Here is a 12,738-nt window from a genome sequence, read left to right as displayed (position 1 = left end):
TTCTCTTTCTCGTAATAGTCTTATGAAATACTTGAGGCTGCTGGTTTTTCCTTTGAAAATGTCAAGCTGAATAACATTCTGTCCAGTTGTCTCAAAGGCTGAGAAAATCATTGTTCACTCAACAGTGTTAAATTTGGTAAAACTGTATCTTAATTAAACTGCAAGAAATTGAGTCTGGTATAGTATTAGAATCTGTCATCAAAACTACAGTATTATGAAATTGTGAGACTGAAGCAAAGCAGTAACATTTTTTGTATTTCTTCACTGCCTTTAAACAACAACAAAACTGTTTAGCATAGTGAAGCACTATGAAGGGCATCCCTGGAGAAATACAGTCATGTCAGAACTATGTCTGGTTTGAATTAGTAGAGTCAGAGCTAGCTCAGTGTCTCTGCACAGCTTCCATTCTTCACAAGCATATCAAAAGTTCTTGCTTGCTCCTTGTTGTTGTCCTTGGCTGTATTTCTTGATCTCATAGACAGTGTTCATGATTCGATTCCCTTCTGCCCTCTGCCTTTCACTATATAAAACAGCAATTCAGCAACTCATTTTGTAAATATCAAAACTGTTAGCAGTAATTGTGAGGCTTTTTTTTTCTTCCATTTCTCTCTAATTCTTGTCTTTACATATCCATTTTTCAGTCTTTATATGTCTACCTGTTATTTTGCCAGCTCTTATCTTCTACCTTTCTTGCTATCCTGTTCTCTGTAAATGCTTTTTCCTGTTTCACTTGCTTTTCCCTTCTGCCCTGTATGAAGCTCAAAGTTCAATCAGTCTTGAAGCATTTGGTTTTGAGGTAAGAGTGACCATGTCTTTACCAATATCTTCCTTCCCTTCAGGCAACTTCCAAGTTTTAAGAAGTGTACTTTGACCATCTGCTGCTTTCTTGATTCAGTCTTCCTTCTTTCCTCTTTTCCTCTTTACATTTTTTCCTCTATTTGTTTTTTCCTCTTCTGATGGGGAAGAAGCTATCTCTAGTTATTCAGCACCTTCATGCTGCAAATGTTAAAGTTATTCATTTACTAGTGACTGCATTTTTTGCTTATAGTGTCCACCAATGACTTAATTAATTACTTATTTAATATGTATTATCAATTATTGCAGTTCAAAAGAACTTTGAAAATATGTGAAAATGTTATCAAGAAACTTCTTTTTTTTTAAAAAAGGTAATCAAAAGTGGAGTGTTTTTTCTCACGTAATTTCCTTTGTAATTTTTTTCTGTTTAGGCATTCTTTATCAAAGAATACATCTTGAACCATCCAGAAGATGGAGAGAAGATCACACGCTTAAGGGAACTTATGCTCGAGCAGGTAAAGTGGGGAAAAGACTGACAAGAGGGGCTGCTCAGCTGTTCTAGATAAAAATGTCCCCAGATAAAATAAAAAAATATCAGAAGTTAATGACTGCCCTGTGGTCTTTAGTGTTTTCAGAGTTAGATTCCAAGTAGAGTGACTTTCTGTACCAGCAGGGCCATGTTAATATTTTTCCCTAATCCTTTCCATCATCACCTTAATCACTTCAAACTGAGTGAGAGGCTTGTCTTGTCATTCTCATATGCAAATATTTGCATAAAATATTTTATCACTACTACATAATAAACTTTATTTCATTGAAATGCTTGATGGTTTTGGCATATTTTGTATTTTACCAATATTCCAGAAAAATATTTTCACTACAAAGTTTGCCATATAAGCAAAAAAGCATTCCAATTCTTATTGTAATCAAAGATATCTAATAGTAATTGGCAAAGTAGGTAGGGAGTAAAATAAATACAGAGTGATCAAATTAAGCATTTGAATATTTTATGCATTATATTTTTTGCATTATTTCTTCATTCATTTATAAGCCAATGACCTACCAGCCTCAAATATGAAGTGATTCTATTTGAAAATGCTGATTTTTTTAAAATCAAAGATCTTACTAATATTTCAGCTTTTTCAACTGGCACTTATCTATTTTTGTTCTATGCAGCATGTTGAAGTTTGAAATTTTATTACCAGATTAGAGTAAAAATGGTCACAGTACTGGAATTTGGCAAGATGGAAATTCCATTTTTCATCAGCATTATGGGATCTTTTGGTCAGAGCAGCCAAATGACAGGTCCTCAGACAGTATAAATCAGAATAGATTCACTGAGATCACTTTCATTTCACTAATGCAACATATAGTAGTTGACATACTTTTACTTTATCAAGCTACAGTTAATCTCATTAATCTTTACAATGTAAAACTGGAGTCAGTAACTTCCTGTAACAAAGATGTGGGTTGCAGGCAATAGCAGTTCAACCCTGTCTGGCACCCACATCTGCTGTAACACAGGGCATTCAGAGGGCTGTGTGTGGATGGATGTGCTGCAGTCCTGACCCGAGGTCAGGGATGCTGTGCAGCTGTGTGCCACTCACAGGCTGCCTGAAAACATCAGCCACGAGCTCTCATCCAAAGATATTACAACACGCTGTAGCTATTTTGTTTTTAAATCTGACTTTACCTGATTCCTCATCTAACTGATTCAATATTTTGAATGCATGTGGCCAAATTTGAGTAAGATTTAAGTTTTTGCACTGTAATTCTGAAGCCTGTCATGCCTTGTGTCAAGGATATACATAAGGCCACTACTAGGAGGAGGTGAAATTGGATAGGGGACCATGGACTTCATTGCAAATGTATTACAGAATCTGTGGTGGATTTGATCATTGCTGTTGTATCGTGCTTTTTACAACTGTTCTGGTAGAAAATGTTTTTTATTTAGGGTATAGAGCTGCTCCTTTGGGAAGTTGCCATTTAAGTCAGATTTTTCACTCTGTTATCCATAGTGGTTTTTTAATATTACAGTTGAATTTACATCAGTGAAACCTTTGGGAAAGTTGTATGAGAAGAGGCAGTAAATCCTCTTGTGTGCTTTTGGTCCTAGGCCTTTTTTGATTATAGGTCTTTCAGAGATTTAGATAGGTGTTTTTAAGGCAACATGCATTTTGGGTTTTTTTGTTTTGTTTTTTTTAAATCAGTATCCTGATTGATGATGAGAGAAAAATGGATCAAAACCATTTTTTCCCTTTCTGCAGGCCCAGATTCTAGAATTTGGCTTGGCAGTGCACGAGAAGGTGGTGCCACAGGACATGAGGCCACTGCACAAAAAGCTGGTGGATCAGTTCTTTGTGATGAAGTCAAGCTTGGGAATACAGGTACTCGTGTGCAGGTGCATGGACAGACTGGAAGACAGCTCAGCTGCATTAAGGGTTGGTTCATTTTCTCAGGCAACAAACAGTGACATCTTTTGGTTGTTTGTCCTCATTACAGCTTGCAGCCTTTTTGTAGCACCACAAAGCAAAAAGAAACATAAACTTCCCATACCATGCAGAGAAAAGTAGTCATGTTTTACTAATAGTCACATTTTACTATTAATAGTGAAAAGTTAAAATATTTTTCTTATTAATGATGAAGCGGATCAAAAACGCCACATAACTACATTTATATGTAGTTATCTACATACCTGTATCTTACAAAATGCTTAATGATATTATGCTAATTTTAATTAATCTTCTCTTACTAACTCACCAGGAGTTTTCTGCCTGTGTACAAGCCAGCCCTGTTCATTTCCCAAATGGAAGTCCTCGTGTGTGCCGGAATTCCATACCTGTGTCTATGAGCCCTGATGCTGCCAGGGTAATACCACGACGCAGGCAAGTTCAATACACACTTTGCTACCTGTGGCAGATGACCCATAAATACTTCTGTTACAGGCATGCCTTCTTGTATGGTCTGGCTGAAGTGTGTTCAGCCTTGAATAGATGGTATATGTATTCTCTGTCCTTCTTTCTCTCTCTCTCCCCTCCCCCAGCTGAAGATTAATAAACATGTGCTGTTCTCACATAAGAAATTATGACTGACAATAAGAGTTAATCATTTTATATTTCATTATTCTTGCAATAGCCCCTTGAGTTACCCAGCTGTCAATCGGTATTCTTCCTCATCACTGTCATCCCAAGCTTCTGCTGAAGTCAGCAACATCACTGGGCAGTCAGAAAGCTCAGATGAAGTTTTTAACATGCAGGTATAATTTATTGTCATTCTTCAAACTGTACATAATCTTTCTTATAAGGCTATTTACTAAATTAATTCTTCAATTATTCTGTTCAGAAATCTCATAACTATTGCTGATGTTTCTTTTAAAAACAAAATCTTTAAATGAGATGTTAAACTCATTCACTTAGAAATAACTATTTAAATGCAACTGTTTTTTTCTTGTTTATATTAGAGCATCCATTTTTTACAAATGTGATAAGTAGCAATGGACTATAATGCAAAGTCATCTGACCTTGTATAGACTTTTCTGTCCACTTGTCACATTGTGGTGTAATTATTTTACTGTATTAATTACATTTTTATTTATTTGGTATTTTGCTACATTTTTGTGCAGTTAAATTTATGTTCTTTATATTAATTTGCTATTTTGAGTTACTGATAAGCTACTCTAAGAAGTTAAAATCTCTTTGTTCTAGTGAAAAGTATGCTATAAATTTTTATTTCCCAAACCAGTAAATGTGATCTAGTAACAACAACATCTCTTCTATACACAGCCTAGTCCATCTACCTCAAGCCTGAGTTCTACTCATTCTGCTTCACCTAACGTGACCAGTTCTGCTCCATCCAGTGCCAGAGGTCAGTGCTCATCTGCTGTGGCAAGCCATATTAAATGACTCTTGATATGTTACACAGCTGAATTTCTGCATGATGTCACTGGTCAGACATCATATTTAGCCAATTACTTGAGGAATCTGAATTACTAGAGACAAAGACTTTTTTGATATAAACATAGAATTGAAATGTCTTGAGTTTCACTGCATGAATTTAATCTCTAGACACATTTATATTCTAGCCTCTCCTCTGTTGTCTGACAAACATAAGCATTCCCGAGAAAACTCTTGCCTGTCTCCCAGAGAGAGGCCCTGCAGTGCCGTCTACCCTACTCCTTTGGAAACTTCTCAGGTAAGAAGTTTGTTGGGACTCCTCAGAGCACAAATAGCTAAGAAGACATTAAAGACACATGTTGAACTTGGAACAGATTCAGTGTCTGTTCATTGTTGTAAATTTTCAAGGTTTTTTTAATGTTTTATAAGTAAATACTCTAAAATGTAAGAGATGTGAATAGAATACATAGTGCTTGATCACATTTCTGCTTGATTTCTTTAGGAGTAGGTCTATTTCTTTACACCTGAATCCTGATTCAGTTTACTTACTGAAGTGAGAGAGAGATGCAGAGACTTACCAGGTGACACAGCCTGCTTGTGTGGAACAAGCATTTGTTCAATCTAGAGAGGAAGACAAAGAATGAAAAGCTCTTATCATGGCAGTTGTCCTTGTTGAGCTCCCATCTGTTTCTTCTGAGAAAGCTAATCCTAGCCACAGTGAGATAATAACCCATTCCAATGTGGCAATTCCTGTTTTCTAATGTAGTTTCAGAAAAGAATGATAGACATTTTGTTACTCCAGAGATAAGACTGTATTGTGTTCCTGCCTTAAAATACTGTTAAACAGGTCTGTATGAAATGTGTATTTTTTGAGTATTCTGAAATTCAGCTTGAGCTTGGTAAACTGGTCAATACTGAATCCTCATTTCGTCTTTTCTTCACAATGGACCTATTTTCCTAAAGTGCTTTTCTTTAACACAGCTGCTGTTTTAATCCCTGCCATCACATAATGCACCTCTTGCTGGAAGCTGAGAAAGATGAAAACACATACAGTGTTAAAGGCTCTCCTTTCAACACTCTCATGTCTACCAGAAGTTTTACTGCTGATAAAAACCAGCTCCAAGATTCTATATTTCAGAAATTATTTATTGGTTTCTCATTAGTTCTTTTCTTGTCCCTTGTTTCTTCAGTTATTGAATTGGCTCTTGATTTAATTTTTAATCTCTTTTCTGTTTAAGTCCTCATGCTATCACTTGAGGGCTTAAGAAGTAATACTGAGGCTTAGCCAGACTTAAGGACCATTCTTGGGAATAGCTTAGAGCAGATAGATCTACTGGGCACTTCATCAGTGGTAGTGGAGCCAAAACAACAGACAATAAAGGTCAGGAGATGCTCTTTGAACAGAGCAGTTTTACAGTTTGCCACAAAGAAAAATTATCCCATTTTTGCTCCCAGACTACAAACTCTTGCTTTGCCAAGTGGAATGTGACTTCTATCCCCCACTCTATCCGAGATTGCATAAGGGAGGCTGAGGAGCTCGTAGGCCCAGTCTCTGCTCTCTCTGAGACTCGCCCTGCTGGAAAGTCTCCCAATCTGTCTCTACCCTCAGTGCCCCATGAGAGGGTAAGTAGAAAATTAACTTGCTCATACAGTGAAGTATATTTCAAAGATGAGAAGGTCTGACGGTTTCTTTCTGCCCTTATAACTGTAAATGACGATATATCTTTCTGGGTAAAGGTAAAATTTCTTTCTCTGCTGCTCCCTCAGCAGTAAATATGGATTGTGATCAGAAACAAAATCCTGATTCTCTGCCTTCTGATAAAGAAGGGAAAAAGAAAAGAATTCCTCAGGACAATTGTAAGGAGATATCTTAGAGATACCTGAAACTCTCATTTAAATTTAGCTGCTCAAATTGTTCCTGGTCCTTTCTCTCATTCTGTTACCACTTCCACAGTATTGGTTGGATCTTCATGCTGAAGGGACCACTCATTTATGAATTACTTTGTTACAGCTTGATGAAAGCAATATTCAGATTAGTGTTTCAACTGGGAGAGATGAGATACAGAGGCAAATTTCTGAACTTCAAGTCTTTCAGGCCATAGCTACCTTATTTAAGGAAGTTTGATGGACTTTACAGAACAAGACCACAGCAGTACTTCATCCACTTCCTCACTGAAATTGATGCTCAAGGTTATGTACAGCTGTTTTTAGTCAACATCCATTTGTGCTTGCTTTGTGATCTCTGGCTGAATGGTTGTACAGTGTCTCTCCAGCTCTGCCCATCCTCTGAAGAGGAATGCCTGCTGTCACTGACTGCTCAACAAGCCTCCTTAGTTTTTGCGCTGTTGTTCTTCCTATTGAAGCTTTTTGAATTTCACATTTTTGGGATTTTTATTTGCGTGTCATTGAACATCCTATGATCGCTCTTGTTCTTCCATATGGTTTTATATCTCATTCTTTTTAGTATGTCTTTGTTTCTCTGTATTTCATTCAGCTTTTGTCTCTTTATCCAATTTCCGTTGCTTTTTCAGCCGTTGCTCTTTACCTTTGCAACAGAAAATGGACACTTCAACACTTGTCCATCACATCTTAGTGCACTGCAGACTCACTAGGCAGTGAGCACTCAATCCAGACCGGGCAGCAACATATGGTCACACTTTCTGTCACATCAGAGTAGGTTTGCCACCTCAATCTAATGTGCACTCCAGGAAAATCAATATTACCTGACCCAGAATGACTCCCCCATGACATACAGCACACCTACTGTAGCTCAAAGTCTGCCAAAAGCGTTTTGTCTGTGAGATGTTTAAAGTGAAGTTGAGTTTGGTGTAAGTATTTGTTCCTCACTTTGTAACACAAAGCTGCAACATCTTAGATCAATGATGATCACTTTGCAGCTGGGTTTGCCATCTTGTGGAACTACAGCATAGTGCCTCACCAACTTGGCACAGTGCTCTGTGAACACTGGGAAGAGACACAATAATAGGATTTTATTTGGATTTCACTGATAAAAAAAAAAAAGGCAAGAAAAGAAAATAACGTTTATCTGTTCCCATTTCCTCTGGAAAATACATCTGGCTTACTTGTCAGATTGTATGCAGTTTACATATGTTTTCAAGACAAACTACTGAGCCATAGATTATTTGAATGCTACTAATGAAAATAAATGGTAGAATTTTAATTTTTTTTCATACATTTACTGTGGTTTGCAAACAAAATGGATTTTAAGAAAATTAAGGGCAAATATGCTTTACGCATCAGCTTTTATCCACAGAAGAAGTAAGAGGACTGCTACCAAAAAAGTCAGGGTTGGGAAACAATGTACAATGCTTTTCTTAGGTAACAGCCATAACTTGAATATTGTCTTTTTCGGATCCTGATTTTATAATGAAATTATTACAAATCTATCCTTCTATTTTTAAGTAATCTATTAAGATATCTCTTTAGGAATGAGCTTTATTATGTTTTTAAAGGTGCTAGAAACTGTCAGAACTCAATACATAATAATCTTCCCTCCAACTGTGTGTACAGTTTTTAGAAAATTAGTCTACTTCCTATCTGTCTACAGATATTTTAATTAAACTGTTTATATTGTTATGTGATGTTTATCACTCTACCTCCTAAGCAGACCTGGGGTTGAGGGGGGATAATAACAAAAATATATTTGTTTTCTTAAGGGCTAGTGAAATACAGCAGTAGCTATGTGTAAATCATGCTGCTCTCAATTTGCAGAGAATGCTGTTTAATCATATTGGAGATGGTGCTTTGCCACGAAGTGATTCCAATCTGCCCGGCGCTGACAAAGGTAAGCAGAAATGCTACAACATGCCAATCTTTGAAGAATGAAAAATTAATTACTCCATCATGTTCCTGTAGAATGCCAGTTCTTTTGAGTGCATACTGTCATCTTTAAGTGTCAAAATATTCTAAGTGACTAAATGAATTATGCTAACAAATCTAAGCGTCAAAACACTTTGCCAAAAAAGGGAAAACTGAATTTTGCACTCAAATAAGGCCCAGAAGTTTGCAGGAGGGGGTGATGGAGCAGCAGGTTTCGTCAGGCTGCCTGTGAGACCTGTCCTTTCTGCTTCTCAAGGGAAACATATGGGGGGGGGGGGGGGGAAAGCCAACTGCTGGAGAATGGGGGTACAGAAAATTTAGAGATGGACAGAGTCCTGAAGTTTGGTACCTGCAAATCCTGTTTACCAAATATAACTCAGTATGCATCTGATTACACTTGGATTGAAAACACCAATGTGTGGTTTCTTGCATTTTGGGGATTTTGTTTTTAATTAGAGTAAATGAGAAATATATGCATTTCCATAGAAAAAATACTGCCTCTTACAATTTTGCGCATGGGGAAATCCAATGTTGCCACTTGTTGGCATAGTAACTGTCTGCCATGATTTCATTATCTGCCTCACATCTATAAGATGCTCCATCATTTCATTAAGGTACCTTTGTGGTATGCTGAATAAAGAATACAGTAAAAGAAGTCTATAGAAAGTAACTATTTTAATAATATACTGTAATAAGAGCTGACAAGGTATCAGATCTTCTTTAATAAGAGCTGGGTTTTATAGGTATTTTTGTGTTTACTTTTTTATGAAACGCAGGTGGAATTTATTTCACAGGGCTGAAAAATATAGGAAATAATTTAACATGGAAATATCCAAACTTTTCCACTGGCCTATGCAGTCAAGTACATCACAGAATAGTAAAATGAAGTATTCTCTCCTGAAGGCTTTAGCCATCCAAAAAACTGAATGCTTGGATGACTTAAAAGAAAAAAAAATGGCTTGTCAGAAGATTCAGGCATTTGAAGTACCTGCATCTGGTGCCAGGTGATTTTTAGGATGAGGGCAAAGCCATGCTGTTGGGTTACAGCTTACAATATAAATGCAAATACTGTATTGCATATTTCAGCAATAACAAAGAAAAATTATACTCTAGAAAATAAATTATTCTGTTAGTTGATCCCAGGGTCAATTAAAGTGCAATTATATTATAGCAATATTGTTTCAGCTATGAGACCAGTGTTATTTTTACTGTATTTATTGTATTAAATCCAGTGTGTAGTGGGGTTGCAGTCCTAAGAGCTCTCAGAGTTGCTACAATAGTGATAATTGATGCCATCAGTTAGCAACAATACTTTGCTTTTTTGTTTCATCTTTGTAAATAAACACAGGGTCCTTGCATGTGATTCCATACTCACAATTGAAACAAGTAGACAAGAAGGAAACTGTCATGGCAGGGAAAGAGGTTTGAGGCTTTTAAGGTGAGGGATTTTTTTGGTGGTGCATTTGGGAGATGAATGGGAAGGTTTTAAGTGGTTATTTTCAACTCGTTTTTAGGAAGTGTAATGAAATTTGTATTTTTCAAATTAGCTTTTGTCCTGCCCATGTTAAATGCCCTGTCCTTCTGTCTGATTTCTTTCCAATATTGGTGACTTCTTGATGACATGAGATAATCCATTTCTATCAAAGAAGCTGTTCCAGATCTTACTAGATAATTCAGTTAAAGTCACAGAATCTGATCACGGTAACAAACAAAGAAAATAGCATGTCAAGGTGATAGTCAATTTACATGATCAAGCAGAGATCCTTGACCACAGATACAGTGTACAGAAATTTTGCCAGTCCATATAGTTTCTCAATTTGATATTTTTGCTGTCATTTTTAATTCCTTCCATTTTTTACTCCCTACATTTTGTGCCCTTCTTTCCACCTTTTTCTGTTCTGAATTTGTAGTCTATGCAGGCAACACAAGAATGTTAGCACAGAAATTTTTATGTAGGAGGTTGATAGGAGTTGCTGAGTTCCTTTCTCTAGTCTCTTCTGTATATAAAATGAGTTAATGGAAACCTCTAAGTAGAAGTCTGGTGCAAAGATAAACTGATTATATTAACAGGCTTCAAGCTTATCTCCCTTTGTGGCTGGATTTGCAGTGCACCAGAGTGCAATCTCAGCTGCTGCTGTTGATGGCCACCACTGCTGGTCACAAACTGACCCGAGGGCCAGGTGCATCCATCAGGCATCCATGAGATTGATGGCTGCTATTTAAGAGCTTTGCAAGCACAGATGTAATCAGGAGAGCTTTTCATGCATGCTGATTGAGTTGTTAGGCATTTGCATTCTGTCTGGTTTTACCCTCATGGATAAAAAAGCAAGTCAGAGAACTGGAAGTGTTGATGCCCATGACAGTTTTTTTATTCTCTTCCAGCTGTGAACACCACCCCCAGCAGCTGGAGCCTAGACAGTGGGAAGGAAGCTAGAAACACATCAGAAAGTGGAAAGCTTATATCTCCTCCTGTACCACCAAGACCTGTACAGACTGGTGAGTTAATGGACATCTCAGGTAAAGCTCCAGTACTAGAGTGCTTAGATTCTTTCCACTCTGTTTGATGTTAAACTTCTTGGGCAGGTTGACTTATTATTTGATTTCTTACATGAAAGGCTGTAGAACTGCCTCTGCAGGTATTTTCATCTAGTTAATGTTCTCTGTAGTTTCCAATACTCTGCCCCTTCATTAATGAATGAGCAGTTTCAGACAGTTCATGCTAGTATGAGGAACGATGATCAAATGTGGTCTTTTGATTTTATGATAATTGGAGGTTAGCAATCAGAAATGATCATTAACCCCAAAGAATCTTACTGGCCAGAAAATGCACAGCAATCATGGAAGTACATGAGTTCTGTTACAATAACCATTTTGCCTTTCAAAATATTAATTTCCATTTTAAAGAAAGGCTGCTGAAGTAATACTATAAATATAATTGTTTTCAAGGGAGTAAGCAAGCTTTTTGTGTATTATACTTATGCCTCTTAGTTTGTCCAAGCATGTTTCTACTATATTTGGAGGTAAATATTTGATATAAGTGTATTATGTATTTTTTATTTTCCTTATTTGACTTACAAATACATAATATATTTCTTAAGAACAAAAAGGGAAACATTGTTATACTCTTTAACTTGTTATCATTTTGTAGATTATAAATCAATTTACAGTGATATTAAATTTGTCAGAGAAAGCAGATGCAGAAATGTTTTTATATTTGGTTGTACTGCAAGATAATCCAGGGAACAAAGCAAAGTAAACAAAATCTCTAAAACTATTTATGGCCATCGGCCAAGGGAACTAGAGATAATGTTTATGTATCAAATGATCTCCTACCCACTTAAAAAGATTTCTTAGTGAAAATTGTCATGCCACAAGTGCACTGAAATCTTTCTACCTTTACAGCATCACCAGCAAGACACATAGCCTCCATTTCCCCTTCTCCTGCTGGAAGATCACCGATGAAGGTACTGTCTTATTGCAATGAATTGCCTTTGTGAGACAGATCTTGTGTATTGTGGGGTAGATGGTGTATATTTAATGTACATTATTTGGGATTATATTATGTTTTCTTTTTCTTATCATATACCTGTACAAAAAACAGTGTTCTGTCTCCAATGTGGAAGACAGGGAGGTACCAGGAAAGCCTGTTGTGCAACCCATTTTTCTTATTCTTCCAGCATCCAGAGTTATTAGATTAGAGAGTATTCCTTGTTTCAATCATTTTAACACCTATTTTCCTCTGCAGGATGATCCAGGGAGGTTGTAAGAAGTGGCAAGTAGTTTGACACCTGCCAGTATGGAACATTAAGCATAGGCTGTGAATAAGCACTGGTTCTTCTCTGGCAGTTAAACACCCAAATTTGAGATCCAGGCTAAACTGAGCACGTTTCATTTCTATTTCCAGATATTTGCCTGTGTTGGTACCCACATATTGGTACCTGTTTTTATGCTGGAAAAACTTGATTGGGAAATCTGTATTTTCCACAGCATTGGAGCACACAAACACCCAGCCTGCTTATTCCAGGCAAACCCTCATGCTGGTAGAGTGCAAGACATTGGTCTTGAGGATAGCCTCTGCCACCCCATTGAAGCAGAGATGATTCTGCAGGCAGAAATACAAGAGTCTACAACATGGAAAGAGAGCAAATAGAAAGAAGCATGTGCTTCAGGCACTGAGATGTAAGGACAGAGGGAAGCAGCCCTGCCAAAG

At 37.0% G+C, this 12,738-nt stretch overlaps 1 protein-coding gene across 2 annotated transcripts in view; it reads left to right on the top strand.

The window, feature by feature from the left end:
• Window positions 1–12,738, top strand: part of DOCK4 (dedicator of cytokinesis 4) — a 221,593-nt gene that overhangs the window by 203,542 nt on the left and 5,313 nt on the right. The window contains exons 43-52 of one of the 2 annotated variants that reach the window (XM_079303580.1): window positions 1,227–1,310; window positions 3,063–3,182; window positions 3,559–3,680; window positions 3,931–4,051; window positions 4,578–4,659; window positions 4,877–4,986; window positions 6,144–6,311; window positions 8,421–8,493; window positions 10,911–11,024; window positions 11,931–11,992. In XM_079303580.1, the coding sequence (XP_079159706.1) occupies window positions 1,227–1,310; window positions 3,063–3,182; window positions 3,559–3,680; window positions 3,931–4,051; window positions 4,578–4,659; window positions 4,877–4,986; window positions 6,144–6,311; window positions 8,421–8,493; window positions 10,911–11,024; window positions 11,931–11,992 (1,056 nt within the window). The remainder of the gene's footprint in view (window positions 1–1,226; window positions 1,311–3,062; window positions 3,183–3,558; window positions 3,681–3,930; window positions 4,052–4,577; window positions 4,660–4,876; window positions 4,987–6,143; window positions 6,312–8,420; window positions 8,494–10,910; window positions 11,025–11,930; window positions 11,993–12,738) is intronic. The other variant, XM_079303581.1, reaches the window with a different exon arrangement.

Source organism: Erithacus rubecula, assembly GCF_903797595.1.
Source record: "Erithacus rubecula genome assembly, chromosome: 4".
In the NCBI taxonomy this organism is placed as follows: Eukaryota; Metazoa; Chordata; class Aves; order Passeriformes; family Muscicapidae; genus Erithacus; species Erithacus rubecula.
This window is presented reverse-complemented; position numbering and strand designations above follow the sequence as displayed.